The following is a 20,877-nucleotide window of genomic DNA, read 5'->3' on the forward strand; positions in this document are numbered from 1 at the left end:
TGGATGTGAAATGTAATACAGTCATTGTTAGCAATTCAGTAGAATTCTATTTGTGTATTTGCATTTGTATTCTGTGTATATTTTATTTCATGCTGTGATTAAGAGCACTGAAATGTTTTAAATACTGTATCAAAGACTAATAATTTAAGAAAAAATCCTCCACCTACCTCTTATTCCCTTTTACTTGGATAATGAGGTTTTTGTGTTTTAAAACTCCATCTTTATCACTACTGTTAAACCTGGACCATCCCACAGAAAGCCAGATACAGAAAATCACTCTTGTGTGGAAATGAGTAATCAGCTGTTCTGTAAAAAAAGGAAATTTTTGAGTGTGAAGAGAGATGACTTCCTTACTGAGCAGTCCTTAAAATGGAGGAAGAACATGGTAATTTAGGATTTGCACTTTTGCTGCAAATATGTACCTATGACAAATTGTCTCACACTAAGACAAGAAACAAAAGGAGCTGGGATTGTTTGGCAGAGTACAGTAATTAATATATCAAATCAAAATGGTAATAAATCATTTCTTCTGCTGCTTTTAGTAGTAATCAATTGCAGGAGTTCCTTCACTTTAGAAATGTCTCAAGCTCGTTGGAAAATACTTTGAGAAGAGATGGACCAATACAGTTTCAGCAAGGGCTTTGTCGTATGTGGATATTATTCAATTTGCAGATCTTCACAGAACTTTTTTTTCTTTTTCTTTTTTTTACATTGTGTAAGCAACCCAATATATAACATTGACTGCTGCAAAGGCTGCTGGAAACACTGCTCTGGCATATATATCAATGGTATCAGCATCAATGGGCTTAAAGAGGGACTTCAGACCACTCTTCTTATCCAGTTTCATTTCATGCTGCTGTTTTGTCTCTCCAGTTTCTATTTCTACTGTGCCATACGATCCAGGCAGGCTTCTGGCAATTCGGTGCTGTCTGTTGGAAATGGCCAGTTCCTGGTTCACACCAGCTATGGAAAGGGAAAACAGAACAATGGCATTCTTCACATTTATCTGCAAAGGAAAGAGGAGAAACAATAATAGTAATTTTTAGAGCAAAGGTAGTGTACTTGATCAGAGCTAGCCATGCTACTGACACAGTCAGATATGCATGAGATCTATGAGGGTTGAACAGTATTTATGAGTTGCATTGGCAGAAGGAACTGTGAAAGATTCTGTGCTGCCCCATCTAAATTCTGGTTATAATTTTACGTGCTCTCAGTTACTGAGATACTATTGAGACAGCATGCTCGGGCCTTCCTGATTGAAAATAATTGACTGATTTGAAGGAGATAGTTATCCCATTGTGTGGCCAAAGACAGTAGGCAGTTCTCAGACTCTTGCCAAAGCTGAGAGAATATGAAGGTAGGATAGAAAATGAACATGGATCAGTCATATCTGCTACAGCTTCATAAAACTGAGTAATAGTAATAATAAATAATACCCAGTGTTCCAGAGAGTTCTAAAATATATGTCTGGACTGCACATTGTCAATTGTGAGAATAAATGTTCCTTAATCAGTTTGCTCTTCTTGATCACCAGCATGCATGTAACATGCATGAAGAAAGCAGCAAAACCATCTGGAGTTCCAGGAAGAAATTTTATTTAAGGACTCCTTTGTTCAGTTTCACTGGGCTTCACATCTACTTTAGAACATAAGTTTTATCCAAGGTAATTATATCTAAATTTATCCTATGCAACTTATGTGTAAACAATGTAATCTCTACAGGATAACACTGAAGACTACAGGCCTAATTCTGACTTGTGCTGGAAGCCTTTTATGATGCTGTAGCAGAGCTAGAAGAATCTTTATATAAGCAGCCACTAAAGAATACTTTCTGAGAAAAGACCTTTCTTCCCCTTCTTGTGTAATATTGTCATAATGGCTCTACCCTGACCCTGCAGGAGCAACTCAAGGTACCTTAATTTACATTGAAGATTGAACATATATCAAAGTGCAAGGCATACAGATCTGGCTCAGGACATAGTTTGCCCTTCTTCTTCATTCTCTCTCTCTCTCCTCCATTTCCTACCTTAAATACAGGAACAAACAATGTTAGGATGTTTCCTTTAGTATAATGCTGACCATGTTGCAGGGGGAAATCAGCAGTTGCATTTGGTTGCCTGTCATATTAATGTGACAAGAGTATTAACCATTTTTTTTTCGAAAGGGATAGAACAAGAAGAATTTGCTTCCACAGGAGAAAAGGTTGTAATGCAGGATGATTGCTTTTGCAAAGCTATTCTTGGCATTTAGCTTACTGACCTCTCCACTCCGCCTTCTTGCCTTTATCTTGTTCTTTTGCTTTTTCATGTAGTCAGCATTGAAATGTGCAAATGCATATTCTACCAGTGCAGCAAAGACAAACACATAGCAAATCCAGAAGTAAACATCAAGTGCCTTGATGGCAGATGCTCGTGGAAGTGAAGATCGGGCACTGACCATCAGTGTAGTCATAGTAAGAACTGTAGTTATACCTGCAGTGTAATATGAGAAACTTTCTTTAGGTTTCATAATAGTCCTTTATAAAAGTATTTAGTAATCTGAAATTGAGGAATACTTTTCATAGTAGAAGCCCTTTAATAGTATGGCTTCTAATTTTCAAAATGTCTAGGGGATTTGAAAAACTTGTAAAAACTGTGCATTTGTATGAGTAAGGCAGCTTTGAATATCTAATGCTTCATTTTGTTCTAGGTCCAAACCCTCAAAATCTTTTCATCTGGACTGGCAACTTTTATTCAGGCAAACAGATCCACAAGCTCTAGAAATGCTTTTTGTCATGGTCCCAGTTGCTTCAAACCAATTCCTTCATACAACTGCTTTCATTCACTGTGGCTTTTAACTATCGTTAAATGTTTATTTTCTGTTCTTTACTCAGACAGCTGCTTATGACAGAAATTAAAACATGAAGAAAACCTTTTAAAGGACTCTCTCTTCTGCAGATGTAGACATAGTATTTATAAGCATGCCTTCATGGAAAATGAGGTATATTAGAGAGCATCATTACAACTTCAGCATACTCTTCCTTGTTATTTCCCCAAACTATCTGTTTTACCTAATGACACTCTGGCAGGCACAGCTGACTGACTGATCCAGAAGGATACCCATGACATAGCAACTAGTAAGATAGAAGGAACATAAGACTGAATGATGTAAACGCCTCGATTTCGCCGAAGGTGGAAGTGGAGACTGAGCCTGGGAAACTGACCTGCTGGTTAAAAGAAGCAGACAAAGAAAAAATCTGTATGAATTACAGTCAAACTGATATTTTAAATAACTTTTCCTATAGTGATGCAGGTCTGCATTCTTGATCATCTTTTGGCAAGGATTACAAAAAGCTTTTTTGAATGTTGTTCAAGTAGTCTTCATAAGCCCTGCATGAGGTACTCTAGTTTTCCCCGGCAGTGTTAGCTAAGAATCAGTCAAATGAATTGTTTCAGGTCGTATCAATGCCAGATCTGAAAATAAAATCATGAGTCTTCTTGAATAACAGTATTGCTTCAAAATGTGTACTGTCTTATCATCTGCTGTAGAAAGTCCTCCAAATACTAAATTTAGATTTTTTAAAAGGCCGAGTTAATTTCAGACTCAAAAAAGAGCTTGGAGGAGTTGTGCAGCATAACTGAGAATCTGAATACATGAATGAGGATGAAAAATCAGCAAGAAAAAAATTATTCCAATCTTTTACAAACATTGCAATAAACCCAGTGATGTGCATACACACAACTGACTTCCACTGGATAGAATTAGAATGATCTGACTTTACATCGTAAGCCTCATAAAATCAGGGCTAACAGAAACTTTTCTTTATCCCAAATTCAAATTATGTCAAGAAGATGTGAGCTATACCTCAGGTGTTTTTATGAAATGCTATCTGGGTACCCCATGCAGTACTATTTCAAATAGGTAGATCTAAAGGACTATAGCTTTGTCATAATATTCTACAGTGGCTACCCGAAGGCTCAGCAAAGTTTGGCATTTTTTGCAAGTATCAGCTAAAGAAAATTGTACCAGAAACACAACACATTCTTTAAACTAATTTTTTAAGAGAAAGGATTTTCTATTACAGATAATGGAGGTTTTCCTATGTGTCAGACACCATCTCTGAATTAAAGGCAGATTCTGTTACCAGATTTGAAGTTCATCATTTCTGTTGTGAACCGGTAATTGGTAATTGTGAATTGAGCAAGCTGCAGCTTATCCAGCCCATGGATCTCCTCCTGGTTTCCTGACCAATGGTAGACAATATCCTCTGAAGAGTAGCCATCTGCCAAAAAGAAAACTGAATAAATGCAAAGTTTGGAGAAGAAATTAAATATGTAGAGGGCTTAGAGAGGAACTCCTCAAATTCCTCTGTCAAACTGATTTTCATCAGTCTCATTGCAAACATGCTGAGATTCAATCTGGATAATTCACTGTCCTGCCAACATCAGTGTTGCCAGGATAACATCAGGGGTAGCTTTCCAACAGGGAGAAAAAATCAAGTTGGTTCACACAGACTGACAATAAGTGGCATGGCACAACGCACTTCAGTGCCATGAGAAATATTCAAATTATCTCTCAAAAAGCTCGTTTACATACTCAAAGTAGATTAACCATTACTGTAACACTCAAGCCAGGCTACTTCTCCAATGCACTTGGATCTGAGTTACAAAAATTGGAATTTACTGGAAAAGAAAATAACTACCAAATCTAATATCACCATCCTACTGAAGACAGATCAGAGTGTAATTATATAATGCAAATGTATTTCCACTTTTAGCCATTGATTTTATGAGATAGGCACTCTTTGTGCCTGTCAGGCAGCGCAGGGAAAAGAGTTCCCTTGTCACGGATTCCCCCACTGTCCTCAGCAAGCATACATCCAGTTTACTGGCTACTGTGTGTCTTTGCAAGCCTCACAACACTTCAAAAAATGCACGTTACAGGAAAGTAAAATATATACCTGAATTGTTCATAAGAATCACCACTCTTGGAAACAGTCAGCATCTCCCCTAGGCTTTATGTAGTTTAATAAGAAAGCAATGTCTATGCAGTTAAGTTGCCTATGCTTCATCTTTCTGTCAGTCTCCTCCTAATAGCCTTTGAGCTTCCTTAACATTTTCAAACCAGTCTGACAGAAAGGTGAAGGTTTCAAAGATGCTAGATTCCTAGAAGTTTTGTAAGAAATGGTGGGTGGAGAACACAAATTAGTGCATCCAGATAGACAAGGGCAGTTAACTCAGATCCATGTCCATTCTGAGATGCTGCAGCTAGCTTACCAATCACCAAGCATATCAGCCTATTAGTCATGGCAGTTTGGCATGGGAGGCAGCTGGAAGATAGCTGCTAGGAAGAGGTGCAGCACACAGGGGGCATGGCAGGGGGGAGATATATGAGAGGATGTATATGATGTGCAGATCCATAGGAAATCAGTCTTTTTTAGTTTTTCTGGTTTTTTCTGTTAATGGACAACTTGCTACTTTAATTCATTTCTTCAGAGAGGATTTACTTCTACATATGTTTATTGTACTGAAATCAAAATTCTCAAATTCGATTAAAAAATCAACTGCCACCAAAACTTCCTGCAGAACTTCCTGGGAGAGAGAACTGATTACTGGTTCATTGTCTGCTGCCTCTGCATTTGCTGATTACATAAGTAAAACTGTAGATTGCTATTTTTGACAGGATAAAATAGTATTGTGGTTAATTGCCTAGAAAACAGAGTCAGTGCTAAAAAAGAAAAAGAGAAGCTTGCATCAATGTGTCAGTGCATCTGTTCAGCAACTGCTATTCTCAAATCTGTGTAACCCTCAGAATTTTTAGTCTGCTCCTGATATAAAAACCACAAAAGGCCAAATTCATTGCTATTGATCGTGTGGCCCCTGCTTGTGTCAGTGGTGAATTTCATTCAAAAGTATGAATGTTTATGGGAATTACATGCTGAGCATAGATAAAATAGAGGTTGGACAAAATATGAATTTATTCTTCAATTTCCCTTGTGAGCATAAATGAACTTAAGCCAGTTTATGCATAGTCTTTCAGCTGATCCATGTATAAGAGATACAGGAATGCCTAGGCAAGCTAAGGGGCTACGCCAGGGTTAGTCACTATCACATTCATTAAGAGCAGGGAATTCTTTCCTTTTCCTGATTTCTCATAAGGAAAAAAAAGGAAAAAAGCACACCAAATTTTGCCTGTGGGCTCCTCTGCTTATTCTCACTGGATTTTATCCAAGCCTCCTTAATACTAGTGAGAAGACTGTCACAATTTCGCCAGGTTTTACATTAAGCACAAAGTTCCCAGTCATCTATCATCATTAGGACTGAAGGTTTTTCATCCTCATTGAATTGAATCCTACAGTTTTGAACTGGGTCAGAGCTGAACTGGTTTTGGAAAGTGCACAGTCTAATGCCCAACACAGAGAATCAAGGGATTGAGGTTTGTACCTTTTATTTCTAAATTTTAAGCAGTCCTTACACTTCATTGACTAAAGCAGAATCACTCCAGCAAACTTAAGCAACCTAAGTACCAAAAATGAAGGCTTTAAGCGGAATATAGGTTATAGGGAACACTGTACTCAGCCCTTACAGCTCTCCAAATCCAACATGCATTCTTGTTCATCCATTGGATACTTGGAAAGGTCCATGTCACAGGCCACTGTTGAGGTAATCCTGTTCCAAGCAAAATGAACACCAGTTAGTTGAATTCAGATAGGGCAGACCTTTGTAAATTGACCTGGATATGGTCCTGGGCAGCCTTCTCTAGGTGACCTTGCTTGAGCACGTGGTTGAACCAGATGATCTTCAAAGGTCCCTTCCAGCCTTACCTGTTTTGTGATTCTGTGACCTTTCATTTTTCTTCAGAACTCAAGGACTGAATGGAAAACCTGGAAAACTTAACAATACTAATACAACAAACAATATTTTCAAAACCCTTAGAGCTATTGTGTTTACTAAGTGTCTGGGAAACCCAAAGTTGGGGGAAGTTGAAGAAAGGTCAAATGACTTATCTAATGTCAGAAGATGCTTCAGCTACTTCTGATGATAAAAAGGACTTTTTTGAGTCAAATCCCCAAGATCATTACCAATACTCTAAGGATGAACTTGGACTTACTGTTTCAAAGGTGCACACTCATTAGTTAATTTTCAGAATATTAGACAATTAACTTTTAAATATAGTTACTAAGTTCTAACAAGAACACTCTTCCAAAGTGGGGAAATGCTACTTTCTCCCTTCGAAAGACAGGGAAGCTGAGCCAAAATTGGGGTCATAGTTCCCTTGGGAAACAGTGAGAGAAAACAGACTCTTTTCTCTATATTCAGCACCTCCTTGCCTAGTGACCAAATAGTTATGATTGATAAGATTATCTTCCATTAAGGACATTTTAAAAGTGATTAGCAATTGCTCAATGGAAAACATGTCAGTGTTGCTGAAGATACCTTTCTGACAGTGCAATCCTTGCAAAGCAAAGTGATCTCTGATGGAAGTGATGAGAACTTTCTTTTGTTTTGAATTAATGGTTATTCTACAAAAAAATGCTAGGAAAACTGAGTGCTTACTTTTACAGTCTTTTCAAAAAGTTATCACACATGAGAGAATGCACTTGGATTCAGTTTCTCTTGCTCACCTGATGCTGTATAAAATGACTCCATCTGGCTGGAGCCTGATGAGTTTGTTTTCCACAGTCACATCATGGAACCAGGCAGACTTGGCATTTACTATGAAAGTATCTGGCAACCAGAGCTTGTCCACAAACCGGCTGTCTAAACCCAAAGTTTCGTTGGTGTGGTTGTAAGACAGACGGTCATCTCGCCAGCTCTGGTGCAAAAACACTGTCATGGTATATTCCTATGACAAGAGGAATCACAATTAACAGATGATGCTAAACAAACACAATAAGAATGCCTTGGGACTTGGTGAAAAATCACTGTATTAGTCTGGAAATGTAATAGCTGCTTCCTGTTCACAAAAATACTTTTGTACTCAGACAACCATAGAGCTGCCCAAGGATTTTAATTTCTTTTATGTGCTTGTACCCTGTATAAACCCAAGATACCAAAAAATTATGTGATTCAATTACAATGTTACATATACCATGTTGCAAGAGCTGCATATTTGTCTAAGATGAAGAAAATCTGCTTATTTATGTCCATAAGTAGGACTTGCGGTTTTGAAAGTTTTTTAAAGGAAAAAAAGGTCAGGTGAAGTTAAGCATCTTAATAAAGAAAAGGGATGGAGGGGAATCCAAATTTTTGGTTTTAAAATTAAATCTATTGTGTTTCAGAAATGCAGTTAATTCCTGCCTCTGCTTGGTTATCTGTAATATGTTGTACCCTGTTGCTTTATTCAGAGACCTGTATATGATAAGGAGAAGCATCTCACAACTTATGGTTCCCTCAGCATCTTTTTAGGAATGTATGTGATGAAAAGGAATTTAAGCAGAAGTTGGAGGTTGCTGCTTAAAGTTAGGTTGTCCCTTAATAAGGGTGGTTCTAACCTTTCCAACTCCAGTAAGACTGCTCAAAGGCTTTACATGGCTAAAGTCTTATAATTGCCAATTTCTGCCCAAAGGGAATCTGCCTGTGTCTTAAAATACATTTGTTCTTTGCAATATTTTCTTGTGACGATTTCTCCACTGCAGACGTGTTGAGAAATCTCTTCCTTCTTTAATTTCATAACAAGATATCCTACTTAAAATTCTCTCTCTATCTAATTAGACTTCTGCACTACACTTCCTGTCATTGCAATACAGATGTTCATAAGTTGATATTTAACTGACAACGTACCATGTTAACTTCTGAGATGTGGTCAATGCTGGCTACTTCAATTGCAAGAGCAACATTAACAGGAGGACCTGAGAAAAATGTTAGAATGGAGTGACATATATGATCACAGTGAGGTAATAATGTAAATGATCTAAGACTGTTAATTTTTTCATATAGAGTGAATTCATTAAAGTGTTCTCCATGGCATATTGCACTTTCCAAATAAAATCTTCCTTAGAGCAAAAAATTTCAATCTTTTAGGTAGTGTGTCCTCAAGTCTCAACAGAACACCTCTCTTCAGCTATAAAGGAAATGAGGTACAATCATAACTATTGAAAAATATGGAATTCATGCTGGAAATCATGTCTAGTTTAAGACACCATGACTTCAAGCAAGTGCAGAAATTTTCACCACTTAATGTGATTCAAAATGACTTCAGTTTAGATATTGATTGCTTAAGAAGTGTGTCAGCAGGAAGAGTGCATTTCTAATTGTGTTGTACTGTAAAAAACTTTTTTCGAGTGGCACAACAAGCAAATTGTTGATTTTTATTGTTTCCAGTATCAAAGTACAAGATAACCACAACCCTTTAATTAAGTAGAAGATGAAATTCACATAAACATCAGAGAGTAGCAGGATTGTCAGAAATAACAGAGACATAATTCTCAAAGTCTCACCTCCAATCCCAGGCCTGAAATTACGTGCATACCCTTTCATCAAATCATCCAGGTTCGGCAACCAGGATATTTCGATGTTGGAGCCTATGTAATCTCCAATGTCGTTCATAGCTCTAGGTAAAGAGAATAAGTATTTTTTAAAACTTGGCCTTCTTTAGCAACAGAAAAATAACACAAAATGGAAGACAGCCTCTTTTACACCAGAGACTACCTGCAGTATAATCAATTCAGCAGGACTGATAATTTAGTGGAAAAATACTGTATATAGATAGGAAGATCACAGAATCACAGAATGGTTGAAGTTGGAAGAGACCTCTGTAAGTCATCTAGTCCAACCACCCTGCTTGAGCACAGTCACCTAGAGCAGGTAGCCTAGGGCCCTGTCCAGATGGCTTTTGAATATCTCCAAGGATGGAGACTCCACAACCTCTCTGGGCAACCTGTTCCAGTGCTCTGTCACCCTCATAGTAAGGAAGTTTTTCCTTAGATTGAGATGGAACTTTGTGTGTTTCAGTTTGTGCCTGTTGCCTCTTGTCCTATCACTGGGCACCACTGGAAAGAGTCTGGCCCTGTCCTCTTTACATCTTCCCTTCATCTATTTAAACACATTGATAATATCCCCCCTCAGTCTTCTCTTCTCCAGGCTGAACAATCCCAGCTCTCTCAGCCTTTCCTCATATGAGAGATGCTCTTCATCATGTTAGTGACCCTTCACCAGACCCAATCCAGTAGCTCCATATTTCTCTTACACTGAGAAGCCCAGAACTGGACACAGTACTCCAGGTGTGGCCTCATCAGGGCTCAGTAGACGGGAAGGATCACCTCCCTCAGCCTGCTGGTGACGGTCTCCTTAATGCAGCCCAGGATACCATTGACCTCCTTGACCACAAGGGCACATTGCTGGCTTGTGATCAACTTGTTGTCCACCAGGACTCCCAAGTCCTTCTCTGTGGAGCTGCTTTCTGGCAGGTCAGCCCCCAGCCTGTACTGGTGCACAGGGTTATTCCTCCCTAGGTGCAGGACTCTGCACTTCCCTTTGTTGACCTTCATGAGGTTCCTCTCTGCCCATCTCTCCAGCCTGTCAAGGTCCCTCTGAATGGCAGCACAGCCCTCTGGTGTCTCAGCCACTCCTCCCAGTTTTGTGTCATCAGCAAACTTGCTGAGGGTGCACTTTGTCCCTTCATCCAGGTCACTGATGAATAAATTGAACAGGATTGGACCCAGTATTGAACCCTGGCATACACCGCTAGCTGCAGGCCTCTAGCTAGACTTGGTGCTGCTGATCACAACCCTCTGAGGTCTGCCATTCAGCCAGTTTTCAGTCCACCTCACTGTCTGCTCATCTAGCCCATAATGTTTCTGATTAAATCAAATGTTCAGGTCAGATGTTTCTGTTTAAATCAAAACATATTTCAGACTATACTATGGCCTCTTTCTGAGATACAAGCCCAAAAGCACACAGTTTTTTAGCATTTTTCCCCTACAAAAATAAAATCAAAGTTTAAAAGTACTTGGGGTTTGTTTTCCTGTTGACATGAACGAATGAAAAAGCAAGTGGAGCAAGACTGGAAACTCAGGGATATATTTCAGATTTAGAAATCTGCAGCTCTCCAGTAACGCTGTTAAAGTGAATTCACTGTTTTTTCTAAGTTAGTGTAGCTAAAGAACATCTTACAGATGATAGGGATTTCCTATGCATTGAGTGAAACTAAGAACAGTACATTGTAACAGTCTAAATCATCAAAATGCTATAAACATGCTTTACTCACCTAAAAATTTGTATTCCCTGTCAGAGAGGTGACAAGAACAGTATTTTACCGATGCGCTTTGATTGTTAGAGAATCTATGGCAACCTAATTTCAGGCTCATTTGAAAATGTCTAAAGATTTTATAATTAGCTCTGTTTTGTGAAAGGCTCTGAGATGGACAAAGCAGGATAAAGAATTAAGTATTACAGAAGAATGAATGGGCTTGAAATGTTGTAGTGACCTCTCTCCTGTAACACCAACCATGAAACTAAAATAAAGAATATGACACCCATTTAATCACTAAATTAAAAAAAAAAGAGAGAGAGAAAGTCAATGGAAGGAATTACTCCCTAAGTTTAAAGACATCTCAGAAGAGACTGAGTGAGATACTTTATATACTGCATACAATGCATCTGCTGGATGCTAAAATGCAGCTATCTGGGTAGCAGAACACAGCAGCTGTCTGATAGCTCTATCATCATTGTGGAACAGTTTAGATCAGGAGAGGAGGTATATTTTCAAATGTGACAACAAAAGAGTAAATTGACACAGCTGGAATTTGGCTTTAATGTCTTTGATACTGTGAAAAGTACCATTGGCCCTCACAAATATGAAAAGCAAGGCAAAATAGAAGGTATACAAACACCTGTAAACTGCCAAGATATGGTCAAAAATGAGACAAAAGTTTACAAGGTGAAGGAAACAGCAGAAGACAGTGTGAATCACAGATAGGGGCATCCCCACGATCCTGAACTGGCAGGAAGCCTCCCTCGGCCCTGAAACTTAAGGGCGTTGTCCATGGCTGTGAGCATCGGCGGGAGCTGATCCTGGCGCTGAACCTACGGGGGAGGGGCGGGGGTTGCTGTCCTTGGTCCTGAAAAGCCGCCGTAGTTCTGCGTGGTGGTGCGCCAAAGAGGTGGCTGTCTATGCTCCTGGCAATTCAGGAACCTCCTCCTAACCTCAAGGAGCGGCCTACAGTTCTGCAGTGCGAGGAGCTGCACATAGTGGCGAGCCTGAAGGATCTGGCCATTCTCTAGAACACTAGGTGTGCTTCTTAATCTAGAAATGGGGGGAAAGAGCCCTCTCTGACTTCCCACAGGTGACCTAAATCCTCAAGCACATAGGGCCCATCATGCTGGGAGGTCTCCAGCTCACCTGCTTGTGCTGTTCTCCACTTGCCAGTATGAGGCAGTGCAGGTGTCTGGACATCTGTCCTCAACTCTGGAGCTCATAGGAATGCAGGCAGAGCATGACTTGCTGGGGGATAGAGGGATGCCATAATGCACACATTGTTTTTCAGTCACTCTTGGGACCTGAGTGATCCACCAAGCAGGCAGTGGGTTTTGTTGGGGAGGTAACATGCTCACTGTCAGAGCTGCCAGAAATAAACCTCCATCTTGCCTATGGTAGCTATGCAGATGCTTCTTCCTGATCTAGAGATGCTCCTTGAAGACATTTGCACTGCTTCTTGTTGCCATTTTCCACCACTTTGCAGATACCAGTCCCTCAACCCTGCTGGTACAAGGAATGATGTGGATAGTCCCTAATCTTTTATAAACCAAGGCCAGCTCAAACTGCCTTCATAAACTGCTTAAACTGACCTGGCAGACCTCATTCAAAGCAGATATATGCCTGCTCACATAATCCCTCTTGCCAGCACTATGATTGAGGTGACAGAAACAGAAAAATGAAGGACTGTGACAATTTCTACCACACCTGTTCACAAAGGGAGTGCTTGCCAGTGATCTGAGAGAGACATACATCTGAACGCAAGTACCGTATCAAAGCTGCCTGAGCACTGCTTTAGCGGCTTCCACTGAGCCCTGCAATAAATATGGCATTTAAGATACCTATCTATCTATCTATTTATATTTATATATCACTAGTAACAGAAGAGAAACTTGCTAAATATTGATGAAAGACTGCAGAGTAATATACCATAAAATATTCTGATTTGGGGCTTGCATAACTTTCTTAGAATGTTCATGTGATACTGACCCACATAAAGCACACATTTTTCTCCCCAAAATATGCCAGTGCTGACATTCAGCTTAGTACGTGCAGTTATTGCTACCACAGTAGTAGTATATCCTACTACAATAACCAAATCCTTTTCTCTCCATGGGCTGGAAGAGTCATCTTTGATTGCCCTAGTGATGACATTCTTGACCCATGTGTATGGACTTAATTATATGAAGGAGGAGTTCTGGGGTAACAACGTATGAATGTAAGTTCAGAGCTGCAGAGACACTGACAAATTGCATAAACAGAGTTGTTAAAGCTTAAGTGACCTTAAAGTACAGGGACACTGCTCCAAAGTGAAATTTCATTAGTTCACAGCAAAATGTTAAAGCTGGGGATATGTATTAAATTGCATTTATAATGTTTCCCTTCCATAAGTAGATTGCTGTATGTTTATCTCAAATGACTTATCTTACATATTTCTCATGTTCCTATAATTCTTCTGAGTTAAGGAAGATTCAGCCATATGCTCAGCTATATAAATTGGAATAACATAGTTGATTTAAACAAGGGTTTTGATGATGTATAACATCATGTCGACAGGGCTTTTTCTTTCTTTATCAGCTCTCACCAACTATATAAACACTTCTTTCTGTCAGACTGCTGTTTCTTATGTCCCAGTCTTTCAATCATCCAACTCTCTATATTAAATAGAATCATGGTTTTGTAATACTTAGCAAGTTCCAGGTACTAAGATCTAGCTTTCTTCTGCAGTACCATCAAACATTGCAGTACAGAAATTCTTTCATTTATTTTCTTTTATATTTATTACCCTATTCTTGGAAATAGTAAGGCTATCAGTTAATACAGAAAACAAAGAATTTTTGAAATTAAGACCTGGGCAGATTAGAGAATATGGGACTATCTTGAAAGTACTTTTTTTTTTAATGTACTTATCTGTAATTTGTAAGTCTCCGCCATAGATATACAATGGTTTTCCTGATCAGTAAAATATCTGAACCCCTTTTATAGGCAAAGAATGATACTTTGTGTCTTTGCCTAAATACAGTAAATAACTGGAGTACACTTGAATGATTATACTCTATCTGCTTAAAAATTCCTTACATTTTCTTTTGAAGATGGTACTTTTCATCTCTTGCTGCTAAAATTGCAGCCAAGTTCTGTACAGTGTTTTTAAACAAAATAATATTCAAGTCAAAGGTGATGTGGGAGGATGGGAGGATCTAGCCTGTGCTTACTGAACACACAATACTTTGAAAATGCTAGATACAAGTTTTTGTAAAATCAGAATACCATGTATATTTGTAAGTACTCAACCTGAGAAAAAATAATAGAAACAAATTTTGCTGCTCCCCTTTCACATTAGGCATTACTACATGCATACATCAAGAACTCATCCCCAGATAACGGATTCATGATCAGTCACTTGCTACGCAAGAAGTAATGTCATTATAAGAACTGTTAGGAAGCTCTTTTTTAAAAAAAAAATAAATAAAATCACATCTTTTCCCTTGACATTTATTTTTCATAAAAGCCTTTAGAGAATGTGGCAATAACATATCATTATCCTGTGTCAGTATTCTATTGTAATGGCATTAAGGAGAAACATAGAGCTAAAAGGACGTTAAAATGAGAGTGTTGGGTTAAAAATTGTGGGCCATAGCTTGCCATGCATTTTAAGCAGATTACAATCTAGAGGGAGTTTTACTTAAATATCCATGACACAATTAAAAAAATCTTGTTTCTATTATTAATAAAGCCCTAGGGTCAGATCACCAGTGTAACAAATTTGTTGAAATTAGTGGAGCCATATCCACTTAATGCTTGTGGGGAATATTAAAGTATTACAGCTGAAATAATTCTATGGCTAGATTTTCTTTTTTGGTGTTTTTACTACTGGTCCACTTTTAAATTTTTTTGACAACAAAATTACTCTTCCTCAGTTACTGTCATTCTCATACACTAGCATGCAGTTCACAACATGGCTTCCAGACACTCAAAGAGAATATGTGAATCAGAATAGCCCACAGTTTGATTTACAGTGATCACTAAGATCACTATTTTGCTAATATTAGGCTTCTTATGAAGAACCTATATTTTGCCCTTAAATTACCAAGTGGTAAGTAATCACTTTAAACAAGGATATTCTTCAAATTATATTTTGTCAGCCTGGCATAGAGGATGATGGAGTAAAGGGAAAAAATACAGACATAAGGAATAATGTAGCAGGGGCTAACTACTTGGGTGTATGATTCAGTATGGTGTAAATGGGCCCAAGTTCTTCTCTTGTCCAGGTGAAGTGAGCTTTTCAGGGCTAAAATCAGCCCAGGTCCTCCAGCACAGTAGAAATCCCCATTCCCCTCCTTTATCTCCCTGAAGAATATTGAAGAAGAAGGGAAACAATGAAGTCAGGAATATTATTCTATATGTAATCTTTTTAGTTCTCTTTTTATCTGTTGAAAATATAAGTGTGACTATTAGCTGATAGTATTGCAGTCCTCAGTCAAGAAGGATAACTTTGGAAAGCATGCCTTTAATTTCATGGCAATTTACAGGCCAATTTGTGATAACTCCATTGAGCCATCCCTTTAGACTTCTGTGCATCCAATTCAGTGCATTAGAGTTATGTGAAAGATGGCTGTGGAATTTAATTCATCCTTGATAAGCAGTGGGGATTATATTATTCATATATTTTACCTGAAAAAAGGAAGACCAGCATAGAAAACACACTTTGGAAGGGATTAACTTTTTATAATAAAAGTAATAAAGATGAAGAGAAAGGAAAGTATTATTAGTTGATTCAGCAACTTCATTTCCTGATGTAAGCTTCTGTAAAGCTTGTTTTGGTAAGAAAGGGACTTTATAAAAGCAAGCTATAGATTTCTAAAATTCAAGGGGCTTAGCAGCTCATCAAAAGTCTTATCTTTACTTTGCACCAGGCCAGAAAGGGGTGCCTTGCTGACTGAATGGCAGCATATTCATGAGTATCAATATCACTCTGGAAGTCTTTTCAAAACTTGAAGCTGAAGAATATGCTTTTTAATCTCCACTCTCACTCTAGATACATCTCATTTCAAGCAGATATTTCAGAGAATATATTTACATCAGTCCAAATCTGGAATTTGAGCATTGTGAGAACTTCAAAAGGGCTGGAGGTTAGCAGTGGAAAACAGATTACTGTTGTTTAAACTGAAAAAGAAAGCTAGTTCTCTTGCATACTAGACAAAGGAGAGAAGAAACAGACATTGTTAAACCTGGGAAAACTATCAAGTTCTTTGCTTAGCAAACCTGTCCTTGACCTGTGTCAACCTGTTGAGCTAGGGAAAGCAACTCAGCAATGGATCTCAAATGACATAGCAGAGAAATGCATCTCTTTCAGAGCTATATTATCAGTTCTATAATAAAAAGTACATATATCCCAAACTCCTTTCTATCCAAACTGGCATCTTTCTCCTAGCTGTTGAAGAACCAGTGCATTCTACTAATCTGGAATATTCTTGAGGAAAGGTGTCAGTCAACTTGGACAGCACATCTTTAAAAGATTTGTCAAGCAAGTGAAGTATTAGCCTATACTAACAGGTCTTCTCCAAAGAGAGGGACAATCTATATGTTCTGTTTGAATGAGTGCACCACAGAGGTTGAGCAAGACATAACTTTAGCAATATTATTTTTGCCCAGCATTGCAGAAAGCTCTAGCAGCAGCGCAAAAAGCTCAGCAGTATCTTTAAGTCAGTAGCCACTGAGATGCTGATTTTAGGTCACACTTGCATGGAAGTTGCTAACCTTCTCACAAACATATATAGCAGTAAGAAAAGATGTGAAAAATAACTTTCTACATATCCCATTTCTTCCTTAAATCTGCTGATATGACTGATTCTTTTGGAGGCAGTGACATAGCTGCAGTATGAATCTATTAACTTGGAAGATGGAAACACAAGTTTTGCTGATACTGAAGGCTGAGAACGTAGTGGAATCTTAAATACAAAGATACACCTGCCTTTAATTAAAGAACAAAAATCTTGTTCAGTTAAGAATTAGAGTATGGGCCTATACCCCAGGAGTCCTATTGATAATACTCTTTCCCAGTGCAAAAAGATGAAAGATTTCACTAACTTTATTTCAGCAGATCTCATTGACTGTGACACATTTATTGTTGCAGGATCTACAGTATATCGAACTCGGAAAAAATAGTGGAAGCTACAGTCTTAGCCCCAAATAGCTGTCAATCACATAAATGCCAAATTTCCTGCCACTATCGGCCTCTCAAGTAGACCAAAAATACTAATTTCATAAGAATGTTTACCTGAAAACAGCACTGGAATAAGTAGAGACAAATGTGCTCAGTTAGATTGAATTTGGCTCCTTCATTGCAGTCAAATAACATACATGACAGACAAAATGCTTCAAATACAGCTCTCTCAAGAACCCTGAAATGATAATCAAAAATGCTATGAGGAAGCAGGCTACGTATTTTCCCCACTTCTCTCCTTTGCCAAACCTTAGTATGATTTTAATAAGTAACCTTAAAGTTCATCTTTGGAAAATCTGATGTCATACCAGGGACTTTGGCATTGTTTGAAATGTTCCTGCTTTTTCTGAATATGCTTTTGCTTACACCTGTCTGTACACAATCCATACAACTGGCAGCCAGCAAATTGAGCATTTTTGGATGCCTCTGTCATCATAACCATGAATCACTTTACATTTAGAAAACAAAATTGGACCAATAAGGAAACATAGCTATTGGCAATTTTGCCTATTGTTATAGAACTACAAGAATAATAAAAAGCATCTCTTACCAAAAATGTCATATTTCAGGACTCCAAGAAAGAGGAATAAGGTAATTAATGTGCTTCCTTAGTTCTTACAAAGGGATTTATTTCATAGTCAAGGGTCACATAGGCATGAGTAATTTTTCTCAGGCAAGAGTAAAATGTTTTTTATTTCTGTTTAATTAACTCATCAAAAGTACACATGTAAGCAAAGAAGCAAAGTTACTCACCTTTTACAGGATTAAGCAATGTTCAAATTATCTGCCATAGCCACACTCAATCCTGAATCTTTGGAAAACTACTGTACTAAACACAGCAGCTTTCTTTGAACACTGAATATCTTACACTTTGGCATATTTTGGAAAACCACTAAGATCTGAACAGTTTGAATTTCGCACACTAGAAGCTGCCTTTCTTAACCCTCTGCCATGGGTATGTATGTTTCTAACAACAACCCATCACTATTGTGTAACTGGAGAAGGCCAAGTAACTAAGCAGTTAATCCAACAATAAAATAATTTATTTAACAAATTACAGGTTGCACATATCCTGGCAGTTGCTATGCTTAGAAACAGACCTTGAAGTCACAGGCTGAGAAGACTGGTTGTTCCTTAAAATTTATTTTGTTTATTTTGTACTGAAATGGTACTTTTCAACCAAAATACTTAATGCTAGCCAAAGTGCAGAGAGAGAAAGAGATTCGCTGAAATTTTGGGCCAGGTCCTGATGCCTTTAGATCATAAACAGTATCTTCTTCTCTGCCTTCAGTTAAATACTGGATCACATCAGAGCATGAGGGTCTCAGGTTCTGGCCCTGGATAACAGGTTCAAGGTCATAGACAAATCATTAAGTCAGGCCCTGAATAAGAGCACTTGACTTGACACTTCCTCTAATCCAAGATCATTTTCCTTTCCAGTGAAATAATCAGATCTCACTAATTAATTTCAAAAACTGGAACAGCAGTATTATGTCTTACTACAGTCATCACTTTGCTTCTAATACCCCTCTGAAACTATTAACAATGTCTATAAAATGAAAGTAGGAAGACCTCTTTAATACCACAGCCATCTCTACTCTGGATGATGTAGGCATGTTTTTACACGCACCAAGTTCCTTTTTTCCTCCCCCTTCTGTTTTCATTGCATAATCATGGCAAGCTTTCTCCACATACAGCCTCCAGATCTGTAGAGAATATATAGAGAACATAGCTGGTTGCCTAGCTAACACCTTCTGAATAAATGTGACTGACAATTGCAAACGTTTATCTTTACAATTTATTATTTTTTTAAAATGGTGGGCTTTCTTCGAACTTCTTTTTATAAGCTCTTTTCCAGTCTCTTCCTCTTATCTCAGGTCAAGGAGACTTAATGAACCCACTAGCAGACTAATGTCTACATTTGGAGTTTTTTTAAATAATGTCTATGAGGGCAGTAGGCAAAGATGCTCAGTTAGTACCCCAGTGGTTGTACTGGGTTTTATAAAAGGGTTTCTTGTCCAACCAGGCCCCCTACAGAGCTGATTAAGGGGGGTGAGGCTGCTGTAGGATGTGCAGTGCCATTACAAAAGGTGATTACCCCCAATTTATAGTGCCCCTCAAGAAAAGGCTTCCACAGGCATCCTGTTAAAAACATACCCTAGACTAACCCAAGACACTGCCGTTCAATTGGCAAAAGTGCCTCCTCTTCTAGAGAAAAAGGGATAGGGCACCTTGGAGGAAACTCTTCAGTCAAGATCCCCTTTTCCTACTGAATACTGAGGCAGTTTTAGCCCTTAAATGGAGACCATCTGCAGGCAAAAGTGGGAGTGGGAGCTAGAGCAGGGAAAAGAGTAACAGCTACAAACCTAGCATTTTTTCATGCAACCCACACGTAAAGAAAAGCTGTCCTAAGGCTGCTCTAAGAAAGAATTATGAGATGTATTCTTACCTGATACACCTGTGCTGTTGGGTGCACAGTAGAACCAAGGTAGGAAAAAGCCAGGTAAGAAATTCCATTTTACTCCCACTTATTAGATAGTGGCAAACAAAACCCAGGTTCCCCGATGCTCTGGGCAGCTCCAAAGCTCCAGTAGTGTTGCCATCCTTGCTGTGGTAAGTTGAGGCTTAGTTTAAAGCAAGGTATTGTTGCTCAGCAGCAGCAACCCCCCCAGTCTCTCCAGCGCCCGCGAGCCATGCAGGCAGCCAGAGATGCAGAGCAGGTAGTAGTAGGTCAGGTCTCCTCCTCTGCGGGGTGGCACCTCAGCTGAGCTCCACCAGCTCACTCCCGCAAAGGACAGCAGAAGCGAAGCAGAAGCCGGCTCTGCTGCCCTGGTTTGGCATGCCCTTCTGCTGCTTCCAGAAGCGCTTCGCTCTTCCTCCAGCCGATCTTCCCGAGTGCAAAGCTCGTTGCCGAAAATAACCTCTGAAATTGCAGATTTGATCCCACCGAGCGCGGGAGGAAGCAAACTACAAGTGTTCCTGAGATACTAGACGTGTCCTGTGCAAATAATAACAACAGGGAGAAAAATGGAGATGCAGCCTGATCTAAGGGCAAAGGGGATTCAGCCATAGAGTGGAGGCAATCCGGAGGCTGTTTGAAGTAAATTAACAGAAGGTTTATTTGGCAGAGAAAGGGACAAGGGAACAGCAGGAGTTGGGTGTCGTTGTGTGTTGGAAGCACGCTGCCACCTCCCCCCGTCCCCACCCCCTCTTATTCCTCCCTGCACAGTTCCGGGCTGCACAACTCCGGGGCAACGGCAGCTGCAGCCCGTCTCCAAGAAGCTTTCGAAAGGAAGAGGGAATGTAGACGGGGGGGACACTGCTGCAGGAAAGGGGGAAATTGCGATCCCTTTGCTTTCTAAAAACCGTCCCAGTCTGGCAGAACAGAAACAAAGGAGGCAACCCCAAGGTTTTATAAACTTCTACCTCATCTCTGTCAAATTCTAAGGGGCTTTTCTAAGATGAAATGCTTCAGGTTAC

At 39.1% G+C, this 20,877-nt stretch overlaps 1 protein-coding gene across 3 annotated transcripts; it reads right to left on the reverse strand.

Annotated features, from left to right (window-relative positions):
- Window positions 1-455: 455 nt before the first annotated feature.
- GABRD (gamma-aminobutyric acid type A receptor subunit delta) lies at window positions 456-20,541 on the reverse strand. 3 transcript variants are annotated; one of them, XM_026096504.2, is made up of 9 exons: window positions 19,847-20,541; window positions 9,418-9,530; window positions 8,762-8,829; window positions 7,603-7,823; window positions 6,564-6,646; window positions 4,123-4,260; window positions 3,049-3,201; window positions 2,259-2,470; window positions 456-1,006 (listed from the first exon to the last, which is right to left on the reverse strand). In XM_026096504.2, exons 1-9 carry the CDS (start codon window positions 19,912-19,914, stop codon window positions 707-709), a joined length of 1,356 nt encoding a protein of 451 aa, XP_025952289.1. In that variant the 5' UTR covers window positions 19,915-20,541; the 3' UTR covers window positions 456-706. The 3 variants fall into 3 exon arrangements, with proteins under 3 accessions (XP_025952289.1, XP_025952288.1, XP_025952290.1); XM_026096503.2 differs by having other exon boundaries at window positions 3,049-3,204; XM_026096505.2 differs by lacking the exon at window positions 19,847-20,541 and adding an exon at window positions 17,452-17,560 and having other exon boundaries at window positions 3,049-3,204.
- Window positions 20,542-20,877: the final 336 nt, after the last annotated feature.

Source organism: Dromaius novaehollandiae, chromosome 24 (assembly GCF_036370855.1).
Source record: "Dromaius novaehollandiae isolate bDroNov1 chromosome 24, bDroNov1.hap1, whole genome shotgun sequence".
In the NCBI taxonomy this organism is placed as follows: Eukaryota; Metazoa; Chordata; class Aves; order Casuariiformes; family Dromaiidae; genus Dromaius; species Dromaius novaehollandiae.

What these genes read in the sequence shown, in the direction of transcription:
- GABRD (XM_026096503.2), bottom strand. Translation starts at nt 19,914, where the DNA reads ATGGAATTTCTTACCTGGCTTTTTCCTACCTTGGTTCTACTGTGCACC. An exon ending in ACATCTCAGAAGTTAACATG is followed by an intron (nt 7,824 to 8,761) that starts GTACGTTGTCAG and finishes CTCTTGTCATAG; the next exon opens with GAATATACCATGACAGTGTT. An exon ending in CAAGAAGGCGGAGTGGAGAG is followed by an intron (nt 1,007 to 2,258) that starts GTCAGTAAGCTA and finishes TTTCCTTTGCAG; the next exon opens with ATAAATGTGAAGAATGCCAT.